At 38.4% G+C, this 21202-nt stretch overlaps 1 protein-coding gene across 10 annotated transcripts in view; it reads right to left on the bottom strand.

Moving 5' to 3' along the window:
- Positions 1–21202, bottom strand: part of TRIP12 (thyroid hormone receptor interactor 12) — a 79586-nt gene that overhangs the window by 29025 nt on the left and 29359 nt on the right. For 6 of the 10 annotated variants that reach the window (XM_080409603.1, XM_080409609.1, XM_080409607.1 and 3 more), the window contains 9 exons: positions 15109–15234; positions 13358–14154; positions 5762–5867; positions 4357–4493; positions 3362–3445; positions 1884–1979; positions 744–892; positions 371–406; positions 190–285 (listed from right to left, as the gene is read on the bottom strand). In XM_080409603.1, coding sequence (XP_080265729.1) covers positions 190–285; positions 371–406; positions 744–892; positions 1884–1979; positions 3362–3445; positions 4357–4493; positions 5762–5867; positions 13358–14154; positions 15109–15234 — 1627 coding nt within the window. The remainder of the gene's footprint in view (positions 1–189; positions 286–370; positions 407–743; positions 893–1883; positions 1980–3361; positions 3446–4356; positions 4494–5761; positions 5868–13357; positions 14155–15108; positions 15235–21202) is intronic. The other 4 variants (XM_080409612.1, XM_080409604.1, XM_080409610.1 and 1 more) reach the window with 3 other exon arrangements.

Genomic DNA, 21202 nt, shown 5'->3' with positions numbered 1-21202 from the left:
TCAGTGAATCAGATAGTGCTTTTCAGTAAGGGGTAAACAGAGTGAACGCGTCTTTAGAAGCTTATCAAGCATTATGTATTACCTTGTAAGCTATGAAAAGAAGCCATTATCTTAATGGTATATCCTAAAGTTAAAACAAAAGATAAAATCCCCTCGGATTAGTTGAACACTGTTTTTATTTCATTTTACCTTTTCCAAGAAGACAGGAATTGCATCTACCACTACAGCAGATGATCTGGGAAGTGCTTCCATCATATATGTTAAGGCCCGACACGCATGGTTCATCTATTAAATATACAGATATTTGGTTTTAAGTTCAGATGATACATTTTAATATTAAAAAAATCTTAAAACATTACAAATCACTTACAATGTCAAAGTTGTGCTCCATCTGCAGCAGTGTTATCTGTTTTTTAAAAAGAGTATTGTTAGTTCAGTAAAAATTATCTAGATATCAGCATAAAAAGGGGCACAAATCAGTACGGTAGCTTTTGACTCAGGACTTTGAATTTTAGTAAAAGTTTCAAAAAAGCCACTACCTATTCTTGAGCTATTCATTAATAGGACTATCAAAATTTAGCAAAACATGCCCTCAAAACCAAATAATGAGATGTATAGATAGATTCACATACACACATATGTATCACTAAGAATATATAATATAAATAAAGAATATGTAATTTAAGCAAGATATTGAGAGAAATATTATATCCTCCAATAGAAATATAAGATTTAATCTTTACCAAAGCTGGTACAACACTCTTGACCGGAAATCCTCCTAATGTTTCTTCATTTCCCATGACCAACAGCTGGCACATCTCAATCACGGCCTGTAGTTGCTGACTTTCATCAGTGGCTTGGAGACCTTGCAAAAGCTGTTGGGCTTTAGAACCTAGATATCCAGAAAAAAAGATTAGGAAAAATAACGTTAGAAAACTTAAGTGTTCAAGGGAACTGTTATGCTATACTTCTGCCAGAGTGGAAGACCAGAGATAGTTTGTTTTCCTCTGTAATTGTAGTTTCACTTCCTTTCCCTGTCACAAAAAGGGGGCAGGGGGAATAGAAAAGGGAGTCCAAATCTCACTCTCGTCTGTCTTTCCAGTGCAGACTGGTCAGCACAGGGAGTCCACCACACTGCTCACCATAGCCATCATGCCAACCTGCAGCAGGTGTCAAGAACCCACACCACTCCACCTTTACAAAGCAAAGGACTTTTCAACACACCCCCTGGATAACATAGCACATGGGTGTATCCGTAAGACCCATCCTCTTCTTGGCAGGCAGTGTAACAGGCTGCCTCTGGCTTTCCTGGGAAGCCAAACAGACTTGGACTAGAAGGTATGCATCTTATCCAGCTGCTTAACGCAGACATGGTGGAGTAAGACTAAGGACCCATGTTCTCACTGACACACTGTCTGAAGGAAATTACTTCTTTCTGAAACCTAAGACACTTTTGAAACTATAAACAACATACTTAGAACTGACATCTACTGACAGTTTTAAAGCTACCTTAAGCATTTGTTTAAAGCTAGCAAAAAAACCCAAGGGGATTGAAGAGGCCTTTTGTTAAGCAGCCCATCATGCAAAAGAAAAAGATAAGGAAGGGGTAAAAAGGCAAGAACCCTCCCTTCCCCACCTAGACAGGAATGCCCCAAAAAAGGAAAAAGAAAAGAAATATGGCTAAAGCAAATTTCTCTTCCTTAAAGGAAGACAAGCAAATCAGTATCATTGACCAGTGGTCTAGCACTATCATGACATACAAGTCTCCAACATGTAAAATATTAAACTATGAAGCTAATACAAATATTAGAATTCACTAGTGGCTGAATTCTACTAGTCTGGAAGTGGAAAGAATTAAGTCAAATTAGACAAACTTTGCTTACTAGCTCCACTTCCAATTGTCCTGTGGAAGAGCTGCGACATCCGAGGACCAAGAGGGCCAAACAGGTGAGGAGGAAGACCCCTAGCCTCTAATAGAGCTAAAAGCAAACAGAGGATAACAGCCATTGTCAAAGCTTCTACGTATATTTTTAAAAGCTTAAATTCCATGATGCTATAAGACTACTAGAATTTTGATACTTTAAGAAAGAAGGGTTAGGATTAGATGACTGCAGCTACCTCAGTTTCTAAAAAAACACCAAAAAGATGACCTTTAGGGAACAAATAACTCATTTTTGTATGCATTAGAGCATTAAGGTCCTTTAATAAGTCACCCACTGAGTTTCCAGAGATATACTTCACAGAAGCAATCTGGTCTACTAAATTGTTGTAATTCTAGATTTAGAGTAGCTGGTATACCAGCCCATAATTTCAAACCTGAACTCAAACTATACAGAACAGGTTAAGCTCATCTTCACATTTTATGGGAACTGCATGGCACTATTAATCTGAAAAAACCACACTGAAAAAAGGTTCACAGCTTTATTTGCTGATGAGCATGAAAGGGAAGAACGCTGCTAGATATTAGGGTGGGATTTTAGCTTTGTTTTTAAATACTTCTCAGTTACTTAATCTATCTTAAGTGGGTGATTCTGAGCTTTACTGTAGCAACCATGACTACTGCAGATTAATAGTTATAGTTAATCGTAAAAATCAGTTTAGCTCAATATTCCTAATGCATACCTATGCTTACTGAGGACTATAAACAAGTGAACCGGTAGTGACACAGCACTCATTTCCACATTAAATATCCAGATTAAATGAAACCTGTCATTTGCAAAAGAGATCTTTATCTCAGAATTCCTTGCGACATAGTGGCAGAATCATTAAAACAGTTGCAGGGCATGCAAACTGAGTTTATATCCGCCTGTACTCTCAGGTTTCTTAAAACCGGAATCCTTTAGCCCAAGCACAAAAGCAAGCATTTTAAGAACATTTAGATTTTCTTTGGTCAAAGCTTACAGCAAACATGGGTATCAGTGACAAGCACAAAAAAAAAAAAAAAAAAAAATGTTATCCAGAAGCAGGCAGAGTAACAGTAGTGCTAACCTGGCCTGTCAACTGAAAACATTCTCGCAGAGATTTATTTTCATATTTGAGCTTACACATTTAATAGGACTGAGTTCTCTGTTCTGTCCCCCCAACTCCTCCTGAAAAATCATCAACGGTAGTGTATTATACACCATGTAAATGAGTAAGGACACTACGCCAGCCACTCCAGACACTACTTCCAAATTCTTGCATCTTTAGGGAATTAAGGCTTGTAACTCCGTACTTCAGAACTACTGTAAGCAAAGCAACACGTTCACATAGAGAGAAACAAAAATACAGCCTTCCCACTGCACATAATACAGAATTTGGGTAGATATGGCTATTTATAGGCTGCAAACAAAAAAGGTAAATTAATAAAAAACTTTTATACCTTGTAGTCTTCCCATCTCAGAATCATCTGACTCACTTTCTCCAGAGGTTGTCATACCTACAGCCCCAGCAACAGAACTAGAAGCTAAAGAAATAAGGTAGAGATTAAAGCAAGTTACAGTGCCTTAAAGCTACAAAATTTGCACTAATTCTATCGTTAAGGCGAAAGCATCCACCATCAGAAGAGTGCCCTGCATTTAACACTACCACCATCATACTTCTGTACAATTGTAATTTTAAATATACCAGCCTACGGGGGGGGGCAGGGTAGGGAATACAGCTAAATGAGCTAATTATCTTTCAGAAAAGTTTACCTGTATCCTTAGGTAAATTTATATTTCTCTTAATTGAGTGTCATGCTGCATTTAGTTTCTCAAAATTTTGACTTTTTGTACTAGCTAGCTTTAAGGAGAGAACTTCTGACTTTTTCTACAATCCAGCATAATAGCTGGAAAGCTCCTCTGAACTCACTACTGATTATGACCAGATGTAAAATTAAATACCATTTAACAGAATTGTGCAAGTAAGAATATTTAACTTGGTTACAAATTTCTCCAGTACAGACATGCTTGCAATTTCAAGAAAACTTGTATAATATTTATGAGTAGCTACAAAAAAGAGCTTTTACAGGTAAATGCATGGTTCTGTATTCTGAACAGTTTAGTGTCTCTTCAGTTGGCAGTACAGTAATTTACGTAGCATCAGATATAGCTGCTTTAAAAAAAGAAAGAGGTAGATGCCCGAAAACTAAAGTCTGGTTTATTGGACATGGTTTGGAGACTACCAAAAAAAAAGCATAACTGAAACATGTACCAGATATCCAAGAGACCAGGTTCGAGAGTAAATGTCCCTCTCAAAAATCTTCCAGAATTATTTACCAGCTGTACCAGCTTCAACAATTTCTCCCCAGAACTCATCTATTTAATTATTTTTAAATGCAGAGAAGTTTATATCAGCAACTACACTAAAAATGCTTCAGCTGGATTTTCTTCTTACCTGCAGCTCCCTGGGGTGCCTCATCTGTACGTGCAGCTGAAGAATTAACTCCATCCTGGTTGTTGTCAGGATCAGCCATCTTCTCCTGTCGGCGAGCTTCAGCTGCTCCTCTTTTACCCAGGCCAGAGCCTCGCCGACTAAAGATTCAAAAAACAAAGTTTCAGAACTCATGAACTAAGACAGGAGATCTATTGATGTGAGACTACTTAAAGCAACATAGCATTTATGTGGATCATGACCATAAAATTGTGCCAACTAACAGATGTGTGTGAGAATCCACCTTCACAAAGTTACCCAACTCCTCTTTACCCTTCCGGCCCTGCACTATGGTAGCCATTTGTTTATACTAATGCATTACACAGCTAGGTTCTTACATTATACCCTTCAAGACAAAGCAGTCTACTAAAATATAACAGTAAAAATGAGCACAATTAAAGTAACTGTTAGTTACAAGTCACATACACATTGGAGAATTTAATGGCAGAGTAACTATCTAGTAAGTTCTAAACTACTGGAAGCAAAAAGAACTCTGATGTTCAACTTGGGTTTCGGTGCCGGAACAAGTCTGAGAGCACAAATTGCTTTGAATTTGCTTTTTTAAACACTACTGTCATCACCACTACAAATACAAATGCTTACAAAGTAAACAGTCAAATTCAAATGCACACTTGACAACAGAATAGACTTCAGAAGCTTTTTTTTCTTTTCTCCTCATGGAAGAGGGTACAGTTGTACTGGAACTACTAAAGTAGTTTAGGCATAAGAAAAAAATAAAGCTTGTTAAGGTGTCACAAGTCTAGCTTCAGAATATACGCAACTTCAAAAATTTTTTGCATCACATGATATTTACTCTCCTCTCCCACTTAATCTACCAGCTGTTTAAAATTATTAATTTCAGGACTAGTTCTCCCCTGCATTAGAACATAAATTAAGTTCTTCAGTATTTGCAGTATTGTTCAGATGCAGCTGCTGACCAGCTGAGTCAGCTTAACAATGTACACTATTAAAACAGACTCCTGTGTGGTACTTAATTTTCAAAATAGTAATCTATTTTATTATTCATGATGACAGTAGTTCAGCACACACTCTCTTTGTGTTTAGTGGTTGTTGTTTTTTTTTTAAAAACAACACCTCCCTAAGGAAAGAATTACTTAAATTTGTAATATAGACTTTGTGTGCATCTTCCCCTTCACCCCCACAGCTGAGGGACTTATTGAAGGTCTGACAGTGACACATTCTATGCGCTGTCCATAACAGTGGTGTATAGAGTACCCAGCAGGCCTGAAAAGCTGCAGCTAATTCTACAATAGCTAAGTAAGAGACAGACAAGCTCAGGTTTTATGCATGGAAGCGACATTCATGTCAACCACTGCAGTAATCTCGTTTCATTATCTTAATGTTTTACCTGGTGCTAGCACAGGAGCCCGTGGTCTTTTGCCGTGTGCTCCGCCGCAAACTGGGGAGCTCAGCAGGTGGTGATTCACTGCGCTTCTTCGTAGATTTTCTTAGACCTACATAATATTTTAAGAATCGTGAGGAAATCAGTTTTTAAATACACAGCAGTTCTACAAAGAAATGAAACTTCTACATACAGGAAACTTCTGTGTAGAAGAACATAAGAACCACAATAAGCCCACATTAGCTTCTAGTTACCTTAGACTAATTGCTATACCACTAAGAGAAACGCTCGAGTATTTACATTTACTCATTATTTTGAAACAAGTAATATTAAACTTGAAGTTGTTACCTAGACACCTTTTCCTAACCTACACTACAGTTACAGAAAAGTTTCCAAGTCTCTCACGCTAAACAGATATCACCTTACAGGATACAAGTTTATTATTTCCACTTATTTATGTTCAAACCACTTTTAAAAAAAAAAAAAGAAAGATGACACTTTAGCTTTAGACAAAGACAGAAGGAGAAATTACATTGTGGGGAGAGCAGTGGTGGTGGCATCTGTTCCCCCCCAGTGCATCTGTGCAGCATAAACTTAATCTTTTTCACTAGCTAAATCATAATTTTCAGTCAGTTTTATTCACGTTAGTGTGGCTTAAGAATAACTACCTTAAATCAAAACCATCAAAATCAAACACTGCCAGTGTTGAGATCTGTGATGTGTATTATTTGTGCTCCTATTTCAACTACAGCTCTTCAACCCCTCTCGCTGTCAAAAGGGCTTCCTTGAGGCAAAGAACCAAGCATATCTTCACAGCTTTGGAAAAGGAGTTCACATTTTTAATTTAGAAGTATTTGCACTGTCGGAAGGCTGACCCAACTGATATTAATTTGTTCTAGGCTATGAAGCCATTGTTCTGATGACATATCTCACAGCAGAACCAGGTAAATCTTAAACACACAAAACCCCCATGCAATACAACATACTCAGATAATAAGCAAGGTTATTATCAAGCCAAAATATCCTATAGTAACAGCTTCCAAACGAGAAGGCTGATAATTAAGGTCAAAAATTAAAAATCCTCATCAGGCCCAGCTCAACATTTCAGTCCCCCCATCTCTATAATAAATAAAATAAAGGAGAACCCCATAACATTCATTTTAGAGATACTATTACTAGAACAGATGTAAATAATTTTGAAAAGATAGTAATATTGGACCACTGCTCCCCCTTCTGGCAACAAAGCAGAAATAAAAAGATAGCAAAGTGCTATGTTTTTTGAGCACACTACCTATCAAACTGGCTCCTGTCTATTTCCTTAATCCTAAAACGTTTCAGGAATGCTGCCTTGTGGTACTGAGGGATGACATGTTCACTACAGAGCTTGTGACTGCGTATTTAACAGAAAAGGAAAAGTGATCTGAAAAACTATTACTGACCTGGTCTATAGTCCTTTCAAACACTACGCTAGACACAACACCACAATGCTGTGTGCAGTTGAATTCCCTGGAGATTAAGGTTAACCTGATATTTAGGTATTAGCACACACCTGATTTACTAACTCAAGAAATTTGGCAACCTTGGGAAAACAACAAGGTTTTGTACTTAACAGGCACCAAGCACTAAACCAAAGCAGGCCAGTCACCTGAAGCTTCAGATGGTCTGTATATACAGAACAAAATATGTAACTTTCTCAAATATTAAAAAAAAACCACTAGTATTTTTACTACACACGCTTTCAAGCCCAAAATTTAAGTTGCTATGACAAAAATACATGATGACTCGAATCCTATTTATATCCAGTAAGACATGGGGTGGGGGGAGTATTTTATAGATATGTAAGAGAAAACCAGTTTGAAACAGTTGTAGCAGGACCCCATGCCATAGCTACCTAAGCCTTTAAGCTGTAGAAGCGCACAGATACAAAACTCCCCCTCGTAGCTGGTTATATTTTACAACAGAAAATGCATGCTTTAACTAGCACTAGGTATAGCACTGCATTACTCCACGAGTAAAACACGATTACCACTCTGAGTTCATATTATGTATACTGAAAAGCAAGCTACTCAGTACGGTACCTGTAACAGTATGGTGAAGTTCTAAATGAGATGTGCTTTTGCTTTACCTTTACATCAGGGGTCCTCAAACTACGGCCCGTGGGCCGGATACGGCCCCCCAGGGTCCTCAATCCAGCCCCCAGTATTTACAGACACCCCCCGCTGGGGGTTGGGGGGCAGGGGGGGTGGGAACCAAGCAGCCGCAAATGACTGCCTGCCACTTCATCCGCTCGCCGGCCCCCTGGTTAAACAGTTTGAGGACCCCTGCTTTAGATGAATAAGTTAGTCACCCTGTTACAGTAGTAATTCAGTGGAAAAAATTAAAAATACATTTTAATTCTTTATGTCAGCATGCCACTTACTACTTCAAATCTGTGGGTACTGATTTTCAATTAGTCAGACCTAAATATTAAGTAACTTGTTATCAGCTTAATAACAGACTACCAATGACACACCACACATCCACTCTAAGTGAAGTAAGGTTGACTGGATTTATATCAAAAAAGGATTTCTTCCAAGGGCAAAGGTTTCACAAAACAGCAGAGCTAGCTTAACAGCTTACTCTTGTTTAACAGTTTGGTACACTCATCTCTTATTGCTCCCAAACCGATTCCTAGATGCACAGAGTGCACACCACATATACACCCTCTTGTTCCATTTGTATTCTGCCAGTTCGGTGAGCTGAGCTTGCTTAACAAGGGTCAGATGAGCAGAGACACCAGGAAGCAGTAGGGCAATGAAGCTGTGAAATAGGTTGTCCTTTTCCGTAAGAGTCATTAAATTAGCCAACCACCTCTTTAAACTGAATTACCTCACTAAGAGGGTTTTAGAAAATAGGAAGAGTTACCCAGTTACTGCTTGGTGGATGAGTTGTACGTTACATCACAGCCTGAGCACCCAGAAGAGTTGAGCTCATTTTCTCCCACTGCTCAGGAATAATGTTCTCCTTGTCAGCTCTTACTGCATGTTTCTCTTCCCGAGTCTTTACTTCTCTACCTCTGATGTATCTACAAGGGCACATACATGAACCTAAAACCTCAGGACTGCCAATTTCTTCAGCGTTGGACTGAACTTTCATCCTTTCACTCACACTGTCACCAAAATTTCATCCTCCATTAACACATTGCCAACGTGCACTCCTGCCTGAGTCAGTCCTGTATCTATAGGGGTTGCAGGAGGCTAACAGTCCCCGGCCTTCGCTGGCAAAGAGGGCAAAACCCACATTCAGAGAGATGCCCTGTGACTGCCTGACAAAGGACAACACCAGTCACACTGCCATAGATAGCAAGGGCTTTCAGAATTGGTTTGACATTCATCTCCAGAAGCTGTTTATTCAACATTATTTCTGTAATACACAGAACTATCAAGAGATCTGTTTCAAAGAGCTAGTAAGACTTATGAACAGAGATTGGACTTTCAATAAACCAGAAGAAAATTAACTTTAAGCAGTTCATATTCAGTAACTGCATAAGCTTCAGAATTAGAGCACAGGCATAGGTTTCCTTATGGCAAACTGATCTGTTGCTGATGCCATGACATCATCCTATTTGCATGCCACACACTCATGTTAATGACTCAGAAGGAAAATAGACCCAAACAGGCTAAACCTGAAACAGCATAGCCTAACAGAAATCAAACAAAACAAAAAAAATCTTAAGAACATCTTCACATTTAAGTGTGTTTTCTGGTCAGCATTTTTTTAAAAAAGCATTTTTTGTTGCATGAAAGAAACAAGTCCTGAATGCAGCTGTACTGCATTCACTTAAAGTCTGAGTGTATTCCCCAAGCCAAAACAAAATCAGTCAAACTTTTACAGTCCATAACCTGAAAAGCCCTTATTTTGCAGTTCAGAAAGATAATCAGTAGAGATTTACTTGTTCAAACTGCAAGTTTAGACTCCAGATTGGCTCCTGTATTGGGCTGCTCTCCTCCTCCTCATGCAATAAAGATGGGGTGAAAATAGTTGTGGCAAGGGAAGACTAGACAGCCTCCTGTTGCTCTAATACTCCACTATTCCCCTCCCTCAGTACCAACCCAGATGTTCCCAGCTCTATTATAGCCCCACAGAGCCCATCACTGCAATTAAACCTTCTCCAAGCCAGTCACCTTATTGCCTCAATCCTAAACCCACAATTCTTAAGGCTCTAACAACCATCACAGAGACAGTACTGTCACCCACAACCCCAAATAAACTGTTCCAGAGCTATTTTCAGATTCTTTTCTTCCTCGCTTCTGCCAAATCCCTTGAAGCCAAGAGTCATACATCATTCAGGCTCTTGTGTTCACCTTCATGTGGCTTTCTAGTATATCCCAATAACCTCTCCAGCTCTGCCCACCGCCACCCCCAGGGTCTTAAACTATTAGGTAGAGACTTCTCAGTCAGGGACAGCTGTGCTAAGTTACCCTGCCTTCATCGCTGTCCTAGTCATCACTGCCAGCTTCTTCCTACTTAAGGGCCACAAGACACCACACACAAAGGACAGTAAAGATCTCCCTAATAACAGAGACACAATTAAGCTTGGTTTTATACTGTTACATAATCAGTGAGATGACCCAATTTGCAACATTGTAAAAAAGCCCCTACAAAATATAGGGCTTGAAAGGGATGTCAAAATAGTCAAATCAAGAGAGCAAAACATGGAACTTGCTTTTTTTTCCCCCCTGTCAAAAAGTATTCAGCTATAAAGTTTTTCATCTCTCTTTTTGGTCTAGCCTGTTTTTGCTCTTCCAACAAGTTCTACGGCTATTATTCAGTGATATCACTGCTCAATTACAGATTGCTGTACAGCTGAAAACCTTGGAAGTCACCTCGGCTGCATTTAACACCTATTAATTATCCAGTGAGGACCAGACAAGAAACCTCAGGGTTTTGCCCTCCAATAGGTGAAAGTTTTCTGCAACGATGGCAACCACTTCTCTCCTCATTCTCTTCAGTAGACTAAGACAGCTCAGCTCTTCTGGTTTTTCTTTAAAGACCACAGCTACTAATAATTCTTTTGTACTTCCTGAAATGCAATACCCCACAGTGAACAGCACTGCATTTATACAGACATGACTGACCATGTACTAGCCAGAATAATCTCCCCTCTCTTCCCACTTTTCTTCCTAGAACCACTCACACACATCATCTTTCCTGCAATTCTTGCAGCTCCTTGAAGAGCTATGCTTGCAACTTTGTTTTTGGTTTATCTGCCTCTACTTCTATAAGCCCCATTTCAAACATCTGTTTGTTATTATGCTCCTATGCAAGCCTACCAAGTTTTAGCTTTCACTTTCTACACAGGATTACTATGACTTCTAAGGACACGTTTCCAGGCAGAGAGCTATACACCTCTCAATTTAATTTAGATCACTTTGCCTTACTGCTTTAGAAAGCTCTAGGATGTTAGTATCATCTACTCCTGCTTCCTTATCCTCTAAGGGTACTAGCGTGCTACAGAAAATTAATTTGAACTTAACCATTCTTCCTTAAAAACCTACACTGGAGGTTTATTTTCTTACTGCTTTCTTGACACCTCTCAACATTATCCAAAATGTGTATTTTGTTAAAGTATTTGTCCCAACATTTGAGTTACTGAAGCTGTATGACAGACTTTTCCTCCAAGAGCACTACACTAACAATAGTTACCGTTGATTCCAAGATCACTTCAATCTGTTGTCAAAGAGCTCTAATGCACTATTTTTCAAACAGTGAGACTATTTGAAAATAACACAGTTTAACACTTCTATTCTAGGTTGAGTTCTTACTTTAAGTGGTATTCAGTATAGCAATGATATTCAATAAAATAACCATTGGAGTAAGTTTTGCTCCAATCTACAGTAAAATGAAGAGGAATCAGATGTTTCAGACTTCTAGCATCACCTGTTACTACTTTTCTTTCCCCCTCAAACTGGGACACCATCTAGAGAAAGTAACCTCTGAGTCTAGAAGCGTTCCTCACCATGCTTTGTGTCCCCTACTGGTGACATTTTATACATATACACACAAGCCTTATAGTCCATACCAACTTGGTTTTGTGACATAAACTGAAGTTGAACTAAGACATTCAAGTGTATCTTTTTGCAAGAGATCACTTTCAAGTCATGACAGAGCTAAAGCCAGTCAAGCTAGCTTTCTCAGGACATTCTTTGCGGAGACAGTTTAGGCTCATCTTCTCAATGCTGTTTTTCAAGTCATTCAACACACACCCCCTTTACATTGTGCTATCCCACCCTTTCCCTTCTCAATACTTGCTGAAATTTTTTCACTTGCCAGTAACTTGCTGCCTTCACTCTCTTGAAGAAGTTAATTCTTTCTCCTCCCTGTTGATTGTCCTCATTGCTGAAAAGTTGCCTGTGACAGACTTCGCTAAGAACTTGTGGGTGGGTCAGTCCCATTCTTGCCCGATTCCTATGCACTTCCCTCTCATTCCACTCTGCGGATTCAGAGTTTTTACTCTGGAATTCATCACCCATGAAGTCTTGAACCATGGAGCAGGTAGAGAAAAGCTTGCTACAAAAAAGTAACTCCTCTCCCCTTCCCCAGTGCTACTCTTCCTCAATCAGGTTAGGGCATTCCAGAATCAGTACTCCAGTCACACAAGTTATCCAAAACAAGCCTGTTAGGTCAATTAAATCTACACATAAATTGCTTATACAGGAAGACAACCAGTTGCTCTTGTTTATTTCACATATTTCCTGCATTAGTATGAGCTATAGACATGCCCCATTTGGGACAGGCTACTTGTGACCATATCCAGGGAAAGGAACAACAGTAAGCAAGCTTAAGAATCCAACTTCTTAAATCAAGTTTTAAAGAATACATGTTATAAGCATGTTATATAGTACACAAAGGCAGCATAACACATTTAAAAAAAAAACAACAAAACTTTGTTCAGAGCAACAGAGCCACAAACATATCTGCACACTGGCAAGCAGGTGCTCTGCTTGGAGACAGCCTGTATTTCTTAGCGACAATTTCCAAGAACAGTGCTTGCTATTCAAATTCAGTGGCAGAGAGGACGTGTTTTGTAAGAACAAAAAGATAAAGTGACTAACATCTGAGGCACTAGGTACACTAGGTTTAAAAGATTACTGTTCTTGAAGTAGTATCAGAGAAGATATTCTCACAGTAAGGAAAAATGAGGTAAGTGGGCTTGAAACGAGAAATCACATTATCTACTTGTTTTCAATCATTTAACATCCCCACTTCAGGACAGATAGCTTAAGTAAAAGAGGAAAAACAGAAATCTGACAGGAAGAACAATCAAGAGTTTTATAGCATACATGTTCCCATCACAACACTCAACTATTTTGCATATTCTTTTAATATTGATTTACAAGACAGAGAAGCAAATTAAACTTATAGAACACTGACTGTATTGAAGTAATTTGCTTTAGCTGTAAATAATTTCAGTCACTCCTTTACTTAAAAGCTCAGCAGAACACACTAAAAGTAAATTTCTTTAGGAAGATCACAAGAAGATCACTAAAAACGATAGAAATTTTTGTTCCGAAGACTATTTTAAAACATACATGCTCATTCTTCCACAAAAATAGGACTTACTTGCTAGCTTAGCCTGTAGTCCTGAAGGTCCAGGTTTTGATGTCTCCGACTTGGAAGAGCCTGGTAGAGACAGTTTTGTTTTAGGGAGACTGACTTTTGGGCTGAATCGAGCAGCCCAATCAAACTTTGAAGAGCCACCTGTTTTACTCTGTTCTTTGTCCCTGCTGCTCCTTCTTGGGCTGGGGCTGGATGCAGAACGGGAACGTCTAGCCTTATTCTGGTCCTTTCCTTGTTTCACTCTGGCACCCTGAGGAACAGCAGAAGCAGCAGAGGCAACAGCAGAAGAGGAGGAAGATGTGGAAGCTGAAGAAGAAGAATCAGTGATGGTGCTACACCCAGCTTTGGCTGAGGTCACTGATTTTGAAGCCAGCTTGGAGAGTTTTGCTGACTTCTCCTCAGCGCCAGTTGATTCAACTGCTGAACCACTCTTTATACAAGACAGATTTTCTGTCCTTTTCCTTTTCAGACTTCGGGAGCTACCAGCAGCTCCACCCTTTCTGGTGTGAGCCTTGCTTGTTGATGGCAATTGTGTGGACTGCTGTTCTTGGTCTAAATGTCTTCTCTTAGATTTAGTATGTGGCTTCTTAGTTTCCAAGGAAGTTTCAGTGTGTTGAAGTGCTTTGGGTCTTTTAGCAGAGCTAGGAGAATCGGTCCTCCTGTAATCTGAACTAGCACTGCGTTTAACTCCTCGAGAATTGTCTTTCTTAGGCACTTGCCCCGTTTTTTCCTTTTCTGAAGTATTGACTGTCTCTGGATCTTCTTGTTGTGGTATTAAAACAGTAGATGAACTACAGCCTCTGTAGAAGTAAGCAAGAACAGTGTTAATGTCGAACTCTAGAAACCTCACAGTTGCAATAGTTTTGCAAAATAAATGTCAGCATTCTCTAATAATAAAGGAAACATCAGGTAAGATTATTATTGTTGATTATTAAGTTTACATTGAAACAAGAAAAAAAATGCCTGTATGAGAACAGTCATTGCAAATCTTCGCTAGCATGAAAATTAGAACAAATTGCACAGTGCTCTGCTTTTTTTAATGAGGAAGATATGAGGTAACTTGGGTAGATTTTACTATCTCATTTTTTTTAATAGGTACGTCGAACTGATAAAAAAAAGGAAAAAACTCCAAGCCTTGAAGCTATCATCTGAATGTTTGAGAATCTAAGTCCCACAAGAGAGTAAAGAGTGTTCAGTAATGCATAACTAGTCATAACTGGATTCTAGTTAAGGAAGACTCTTAATGAAAAGGTAGTTTCACCATCTTGAAATCGATGGCAATTAATCACACACAAAAATGGCAAAATCCCCTTCTACATGATAGAAAACTGTTCCAGTGCATGTATAGCAGAAGTACACAAAAGGCAGTCAAAGCACAACCAAGATTACTACCCTCAACACAGGCATACTTTATTAAATGTTTCAATTCATACTGGACATTGCTCAGAACTCCTTGGGCAATCTTCCCCCTACATGAAGTAGGAAGAGGAGAAAGACTGTGCAAGTTTTCCAGTACTAATTACGCAGAAATCATTTCCTCCCCATCACTGATGTAATACTCTTAGTTGGTAAATTATAAAAAAAAAACAAAAATAGAATGTGAAACACTGAAACCTATCCACTGAATGCAATACTTGGATTAGTTAAAAATCTATCAGTCATACATTTTATAAGCACTCTGTATAACTAGGTATTTTATACACAGTTGTGAAGCTCATAACACTGGTTAACATATGAATATGAAGTGCAATTACCTTTTAGAAAAGTGTCCCTTGGACTGTTCAGAAGTAGTATTAGACTGCACTTTGGGTGTCTTTGAAATAGATTTTCTACTCTCAGGAGGGCTATGTGCCTTATGTTTTGCCTGCCCAAAATGTGACCTGTCAGCAGAAAGTCAAAACAGAAAGCTATCAGGATTCCAAGACAAATACAAACCTGCAGGTGGAACTATTATTTGCTTTTTGGACCATTTATAAATAGTAGTTTATAGCTTCAGATTTTTACATATCAACACCTAACATCAAAGCGACATTTCAAAAGAATCACCTGGTACAGTTACAAATCACTACCATTTTAACTGCATTGTAAAGCACACGATTATTTAGTAGTTTTAGATGTATACAACATTCTCACATCTGAGCTGTGCAGATAAAATTCAATTTTTTCTATTGTGCAGTTACAGAATTATTCACTTAAACATTAAGGTAGCACAGTAAGGCACAAGATTAGAGCACCTGTCAAAGATGTCTTCTCATAAACAGATACATACTCATCAACCTCAAGATTTCATGTGTTAAGACTTTATCCAGCTACAAGTTTTTAAAAGTTTGTCTCCTGGCTCTTGAGTTTAACAAAATCAAATGCTCAGAATAGGAATGCAACCAGCTCGACTCAGTAGGAAAACTCAACCCTGCCAGTTATTTTCTGACTGCAGATCCACCAATTCAAAGGACTGGGAGCCGTTTGGTAACAGCTGAAGGAAGAGGAATGAAGAAATGCACGCTAGCAATGAAGGCAGCCAGATGAGACAGAAAACCTGTGATGTCAGAAAAAGACACACAGAGAAAGAGTTTCACATCAAGAAGCCACAACAGATCTTCCAAGCAGCTTTCAGCTACATGCAAAAAAATTGTATTGTATGCAAAGAATTGTATTGTATTAACTGACTTTAGGGCAAAGATCATACTATACCATAGATAAAATTTAAGTCTTAAGTTACATCTTTATATATTCCACACCTATCTTCAAAACCAATCAGAATTATCATCTGCAAGACTCAGGGACAGCTCATCAGCAGTTAAAACAGCATAGTATAAATAACTGCCGAGGCAAGAGACATCTTATTTGTACTTCCCTGGATAAAACAGTTTTGACTCAGCTGCCACCAGGAAAACTCTACTGCTCATATACTTCCTACACTGAAACCCCAAGCACCGCTAACTTTAATGAGGCTTCCAACTAGCCTAGTATCAGTGCTGGAAGAAGCAACGTTTCAGAGTTAAACAACTGCTGAGTACATGCTTATACTATTAACCTAGGCTATCTAGTTCTTTGAGTTGAGCTATGCAAACATCTTTGAATCATATAGGGGAAGGGGAGAAATGCAGACTTCAGATTTCAGTGTCCTGATCCAACCCATGACCCAAAACACCAAAATGTTTAGGCCAAAAGAGTAAGTGGAAGAGGAAGAAGAGTTCCACAAGCTTTCAAACAGCTTCTTCCAATCAAATGCCAGAAATCCAGTACCAAAGGCAGACCTAAGCCTGCTATTGACCAGGGAGTTTCACCATCCTCTTAATGATTTCAACATGAACTTTAACATAACCCTTAGTACCAAAAAAAAAAAACAAACCCACACCAAAAACCCACACCTAACCACCTAAGTGACAACCACATGATTATCTGCCTACAGAGGCAAAGTGGTAAAACTTCTGTAACATGACTGTTTTTCTCGAAAAATTTCCTTCCTCTGTTTATTCCCCCCCCCCGAAGTATTCTCATTTAATCAGTTTTTCAAACTGATGAATGGACCTAGACAGCACAGATGCAAAGCTCCTGTGACTCACCTAAGAGCATAATAGTCTGAAAATATCAGATTAACAGCATCTTCTCCATACTCCAGTAATCTGTTTTTATTTCTCATACTAGAAATCATTTTTGCTATCAAAAGCAAGTGAAATAAAATAGTTAGATCTTTAGCTCACAATAGCAGATCCATCAAGGTAAACTTGGGAATAGTTTCACCTGATCTTGAGTGTTTGGATTTTCCTTCTCCCAACAAAAGATTAAGGCGTGTAATTTAATTTTCCCCTTGAAATGTTTTTATTATGGGAGGAACAGGAGTTATTACATAATTTACACTTGGCATGAATCTCATTTTTTATGTAAGCTAACTGATCAGGGTTCATTTATTCTAAATATATTTTAAAAGGCTATTTTACCTTAAAATTTTTGGCTTGCTTCAATCAGAACTGGATTTAACCTAGTGCTTTAAGTATTCACAGAACACAAGCCATTGGAGATCTTTTCAACTAAAATATAACTAAAGCAATATCTCAAAACATCAAGTACTTAAATCTTGCACTGAAGAGTTTCCACCTGTTCCAGGCTTCTCCACTTTCACCTTTAAACCCTTCAGGTTCTTAGAAATTTTACAAACATGATTTCATACCAACAGCCAATTTATATGGACCAATAGAGCTACAATCATAGCCTGGGGATCGTGAATACTGTATCGTGCAGACTATTTGCACTTGCTTTATTTTCTTTATCCATCTAACTATCAGTAGAAATAACACTCATAGCCAGAGCAGAAAGGTTACACTAGAAACATGACGAGTTCAAATGACAAAGATTTTTTTTATTATTCTACTTTTAAAGACCTACACTGTGCTCTCACTTTTCATTGAGTTTAATCATTCACCTTGTATGCGTTGCAAAGAAGAGGTACACAATAGCAACTGTACATGTAGTAGCATGGCAGTTAAAAACATGACATTAAATCCCTTTCTCTAAGGTCTGTATGATAGCAAGCAGATTGACAATTTGGAGACTGCAGGATTGAGTTAAGACAACTTTAGCCATACACCAACTAACAAGTATCATTGTCCCAATTTATGTTAAGGTTGTCACAGCTTGTTTAAGGTCTCGTTAAAAGTTAACTTACATACAAAGGTAGTTAGAATAGTCTGAGCTAGAAACAAAAGCAGCAATGCTTGCAGAAGTGCGTGCTATGAAAGGTACATAGGCAGCTGGAAGATTAACTTTTGTTAAAGGTTGTAAGCTACCAGTACTTTTGACCATAATTCAAGGCCTTTAATTCATAACTTACCCAGTTACATGCTCTTTATTCTTTTCCATTAATGTATCCTTCATTCAGAAGCCTCATTTAAACAACTATTCCAGCAACAAGTATTTTGAGAGGCTAAGCTCCTCATTAATGATGAAAAATAAGTTAATTTTTTATGAGCTTCTGTTCATCCATTTCCATTTACAAGGGCAAATCAAGGAAGACTGAGCCTTGCTGCACCTGCAAGTGTTTTGGCATTTTTGTTTGGGTTTTTGGGGGGTTTGGGTTTTTTTTGCTTGTTTCTGGTCCATCCGCACCCCCAACTTGAAGACAGTTTCATGACTTGCTCCAAAGCTTCACTCAACTGGGCAAAACTGTCTGCTGATATGCATTTCAATTCACAAGCAGACACTCAATTCAGAGTAACACAGAGAAGTTGACAAGTGACCCACCATTTAGTTTGCAGTGTTTATGTAAAAACAATCTCATGGAAACTGCCAGCCCTTAGCCTTCCTTAGCAAAACCGTAGTAAAAAAACAACTTGAACCTGTCCTCAAAGAGTTACTCTGTACATATTAAAAAAAATACCTTTTGAAGTTAGTTAATAAACAAAATTTCACCTAGAGTCATGTTCATCAGCAGCTAAAAGTGAGGTGTTAAATGCTTCCAAAGATGAAGTCTATAAAACTAAACACCCTTTTACTTCTGTCAAAAGTGAGATAAATAAAAGCAAAAGCAGAGATTAAATAAACCATGTAAGGAAAACCTACTGTCTCTCCTCAGAAATACTCCATCTTCTTCTCCACAGATTCAAACATTAAGTGTAGTTTTTACACAAGTCTCAGGTAAGATATTAACAGTTACTATATCAAGACTGGTCCAAAACCAAACGTTTTTGGCCCACTTCCTGTTCAGGAGTAAGGTAACTGACAAAAGCATTCTTCTTGCTTTAGTATTTGAAAAAGGTCAGTCCAAAGTGTTTTGCAGATTCTGTTTATACCAATGCCCTCTATATAGGCAGCTAACAAGGATCTATTATTTCTCATTTAGCCTTCCACCTCAAATGCAAAAGAACACGTACATATTATATTCTGAAAACTTCACGATTTTTATGAAGTATCATACTTCCACATAGAACTGCAACACCACAGCATTTATGTCAAATTGATATCCTGCTTAAATACTGCTGTTTCTAAAGATTTCAGAAGTGACAATCAGCAGATTGAAAAATAAGCACCTCTATTATCTCATGCCATTAAAAAAAAGAGTTAAAACAAGTAAGTATTCTAGTACATGGGACCACTTCAATTACTCCATACCAACATTCTGAAACACTGCTCATAACTGAAAGGAACAGTCAACTGCACCACTTTCAGAAAAGATCTTGTTGTGTGTCTCTCAATATCACTTCCAAATTGCTCCCATTCAAAGCAAATACTATGGCATCACTGGAAACTTAGGCCACAAGGGCACAATTCTTCAATACACAATGGTTACAATATAGATACAGTTAAGAAAGTGACAGTAAATACCTTCTACCCCCCCCCTCTCCTGCCCCCCAACTCGGATTAATGCATCTGCTTCCCACTCATCTTTGGTTTACTGCTACAAAAGGAAGCTTTAGTACCATAATTGCTTCCTACAACCTGCAAAGAGTCATCCTTTAGTGGAAAGTGCTGCAAGAGATTGTTCAGAGAAGGGTTCATGCTGTACACTTAGGAAGGTGCCATCGTATCAGTAACTCTAAATTAGGAGGATAACACTGAATATTTTTCAATTTGGTAGTAAAACCAGTAAGAATGATAATATCCACAAGAGCAGAGTCATCCAAAGCACGGAGTTCTTTCAACATCACTACTGATGATAGAAAATGGACATATTAGTCCAACTTCACCAAGGCCAGTTTGGTTATGTGCATACATGGAGAGCAAAAACAGTTTACCGGTTTACAAATCTGTTTTCAAACACGCACCTCACTTCTTTTAAAGAAAGCCACATATCATAGATGCTAAGTTTACTTCCAATTTGTTGCTACAACAAATCACACTGCCTGTGAGCCTAGCATCAGTTTGCTTTTTTTAAAAAAAGGCAACTGTAAAAAAATCAAACACTCAAATGTCCTATGAGGTTACTGTGTTGAGTGTGAAATTGCTAGTAAAACTCCAGCAGAAAACACTCTCTCATTTCAACTCATTTCCCCCACTCATTTCAACTACAAGTACAGATGTTATTAGATTGGTATCAAATAAGCCCAGTCTAGAGGAAAACAGGTTTGCATTGCTTCCAGGTTAATTTCCAAAGTCTTCATGCAAGTGACTGGTAGCCACTGAGCAAGCTAACTTGATAAGTTAACAAAAGGCCTTTAAGCTGCAAAGAGGTCTTTGAACTACTCTGACTACAGAAGGACATGCATTAGCATTTCAGCTTAGAAGTGATGTCACTCTCCAGCCTCTCTCCTTTTTAACGCCTCCCTCAACTGAAGTCTATTGCAGTGTTCACTCCAGTCAGAGGGTAAGAGACAAAGTTAAGGCTGTTACCATTTGGCTATACAACCACTCACATTAGATTTGTGGACTTCACATTAAAGCCTAAAATCATGGTACGAGTGACAATCTGCACAAACTGCAAACTTTTGTTGCTTAACTTGTATTTTGAAAATGCATGCACCTTAGCCACAAGACAGCTTTAAGAAAAAAGCTGTTGCATTTCCACCATTTAGAAAGCTATTTATATAAAGCAGAAATATAACCAAGTACACAAGTTCAGACAGCATCAAAACTTGTCCTTGCTCGAAGGGTTATGATTGCGTATCTATGACCAAAGTGAAGTAACCTTCCCCAACACTTTAGTAGGTGTGGCCCTTAGGTTTGCTTATAAACTTTGTGGCTTATTTTAGGCATGAGGCAACAACCCTTTACAGACTCACATTACTGCTTAACTCCCTCTACAATACTAGTTTTTTGGAGCAAGGGGGCAGAGGGAAAATTTTCCTCTGTGTGTATGTGTATTTTGGGGGGTTGTTTTTTAATTAAAAAGTGAATTTAGAAGCAGATGAATAA

Source organism: Falco punctatus (assembly GCF_963210335.1).
Source record: "Falco punctatus genome assembly, chromosome: 13".
NCBI classification, from domain to species: Eukaryota; Metazoa; Chordata; class Aves; order Falconiformes; family Falconidae; genus Falco; species Falco punctatus.
This window is presented reverse-complemented; position numbering and strand designations above follow the sequence as displayed.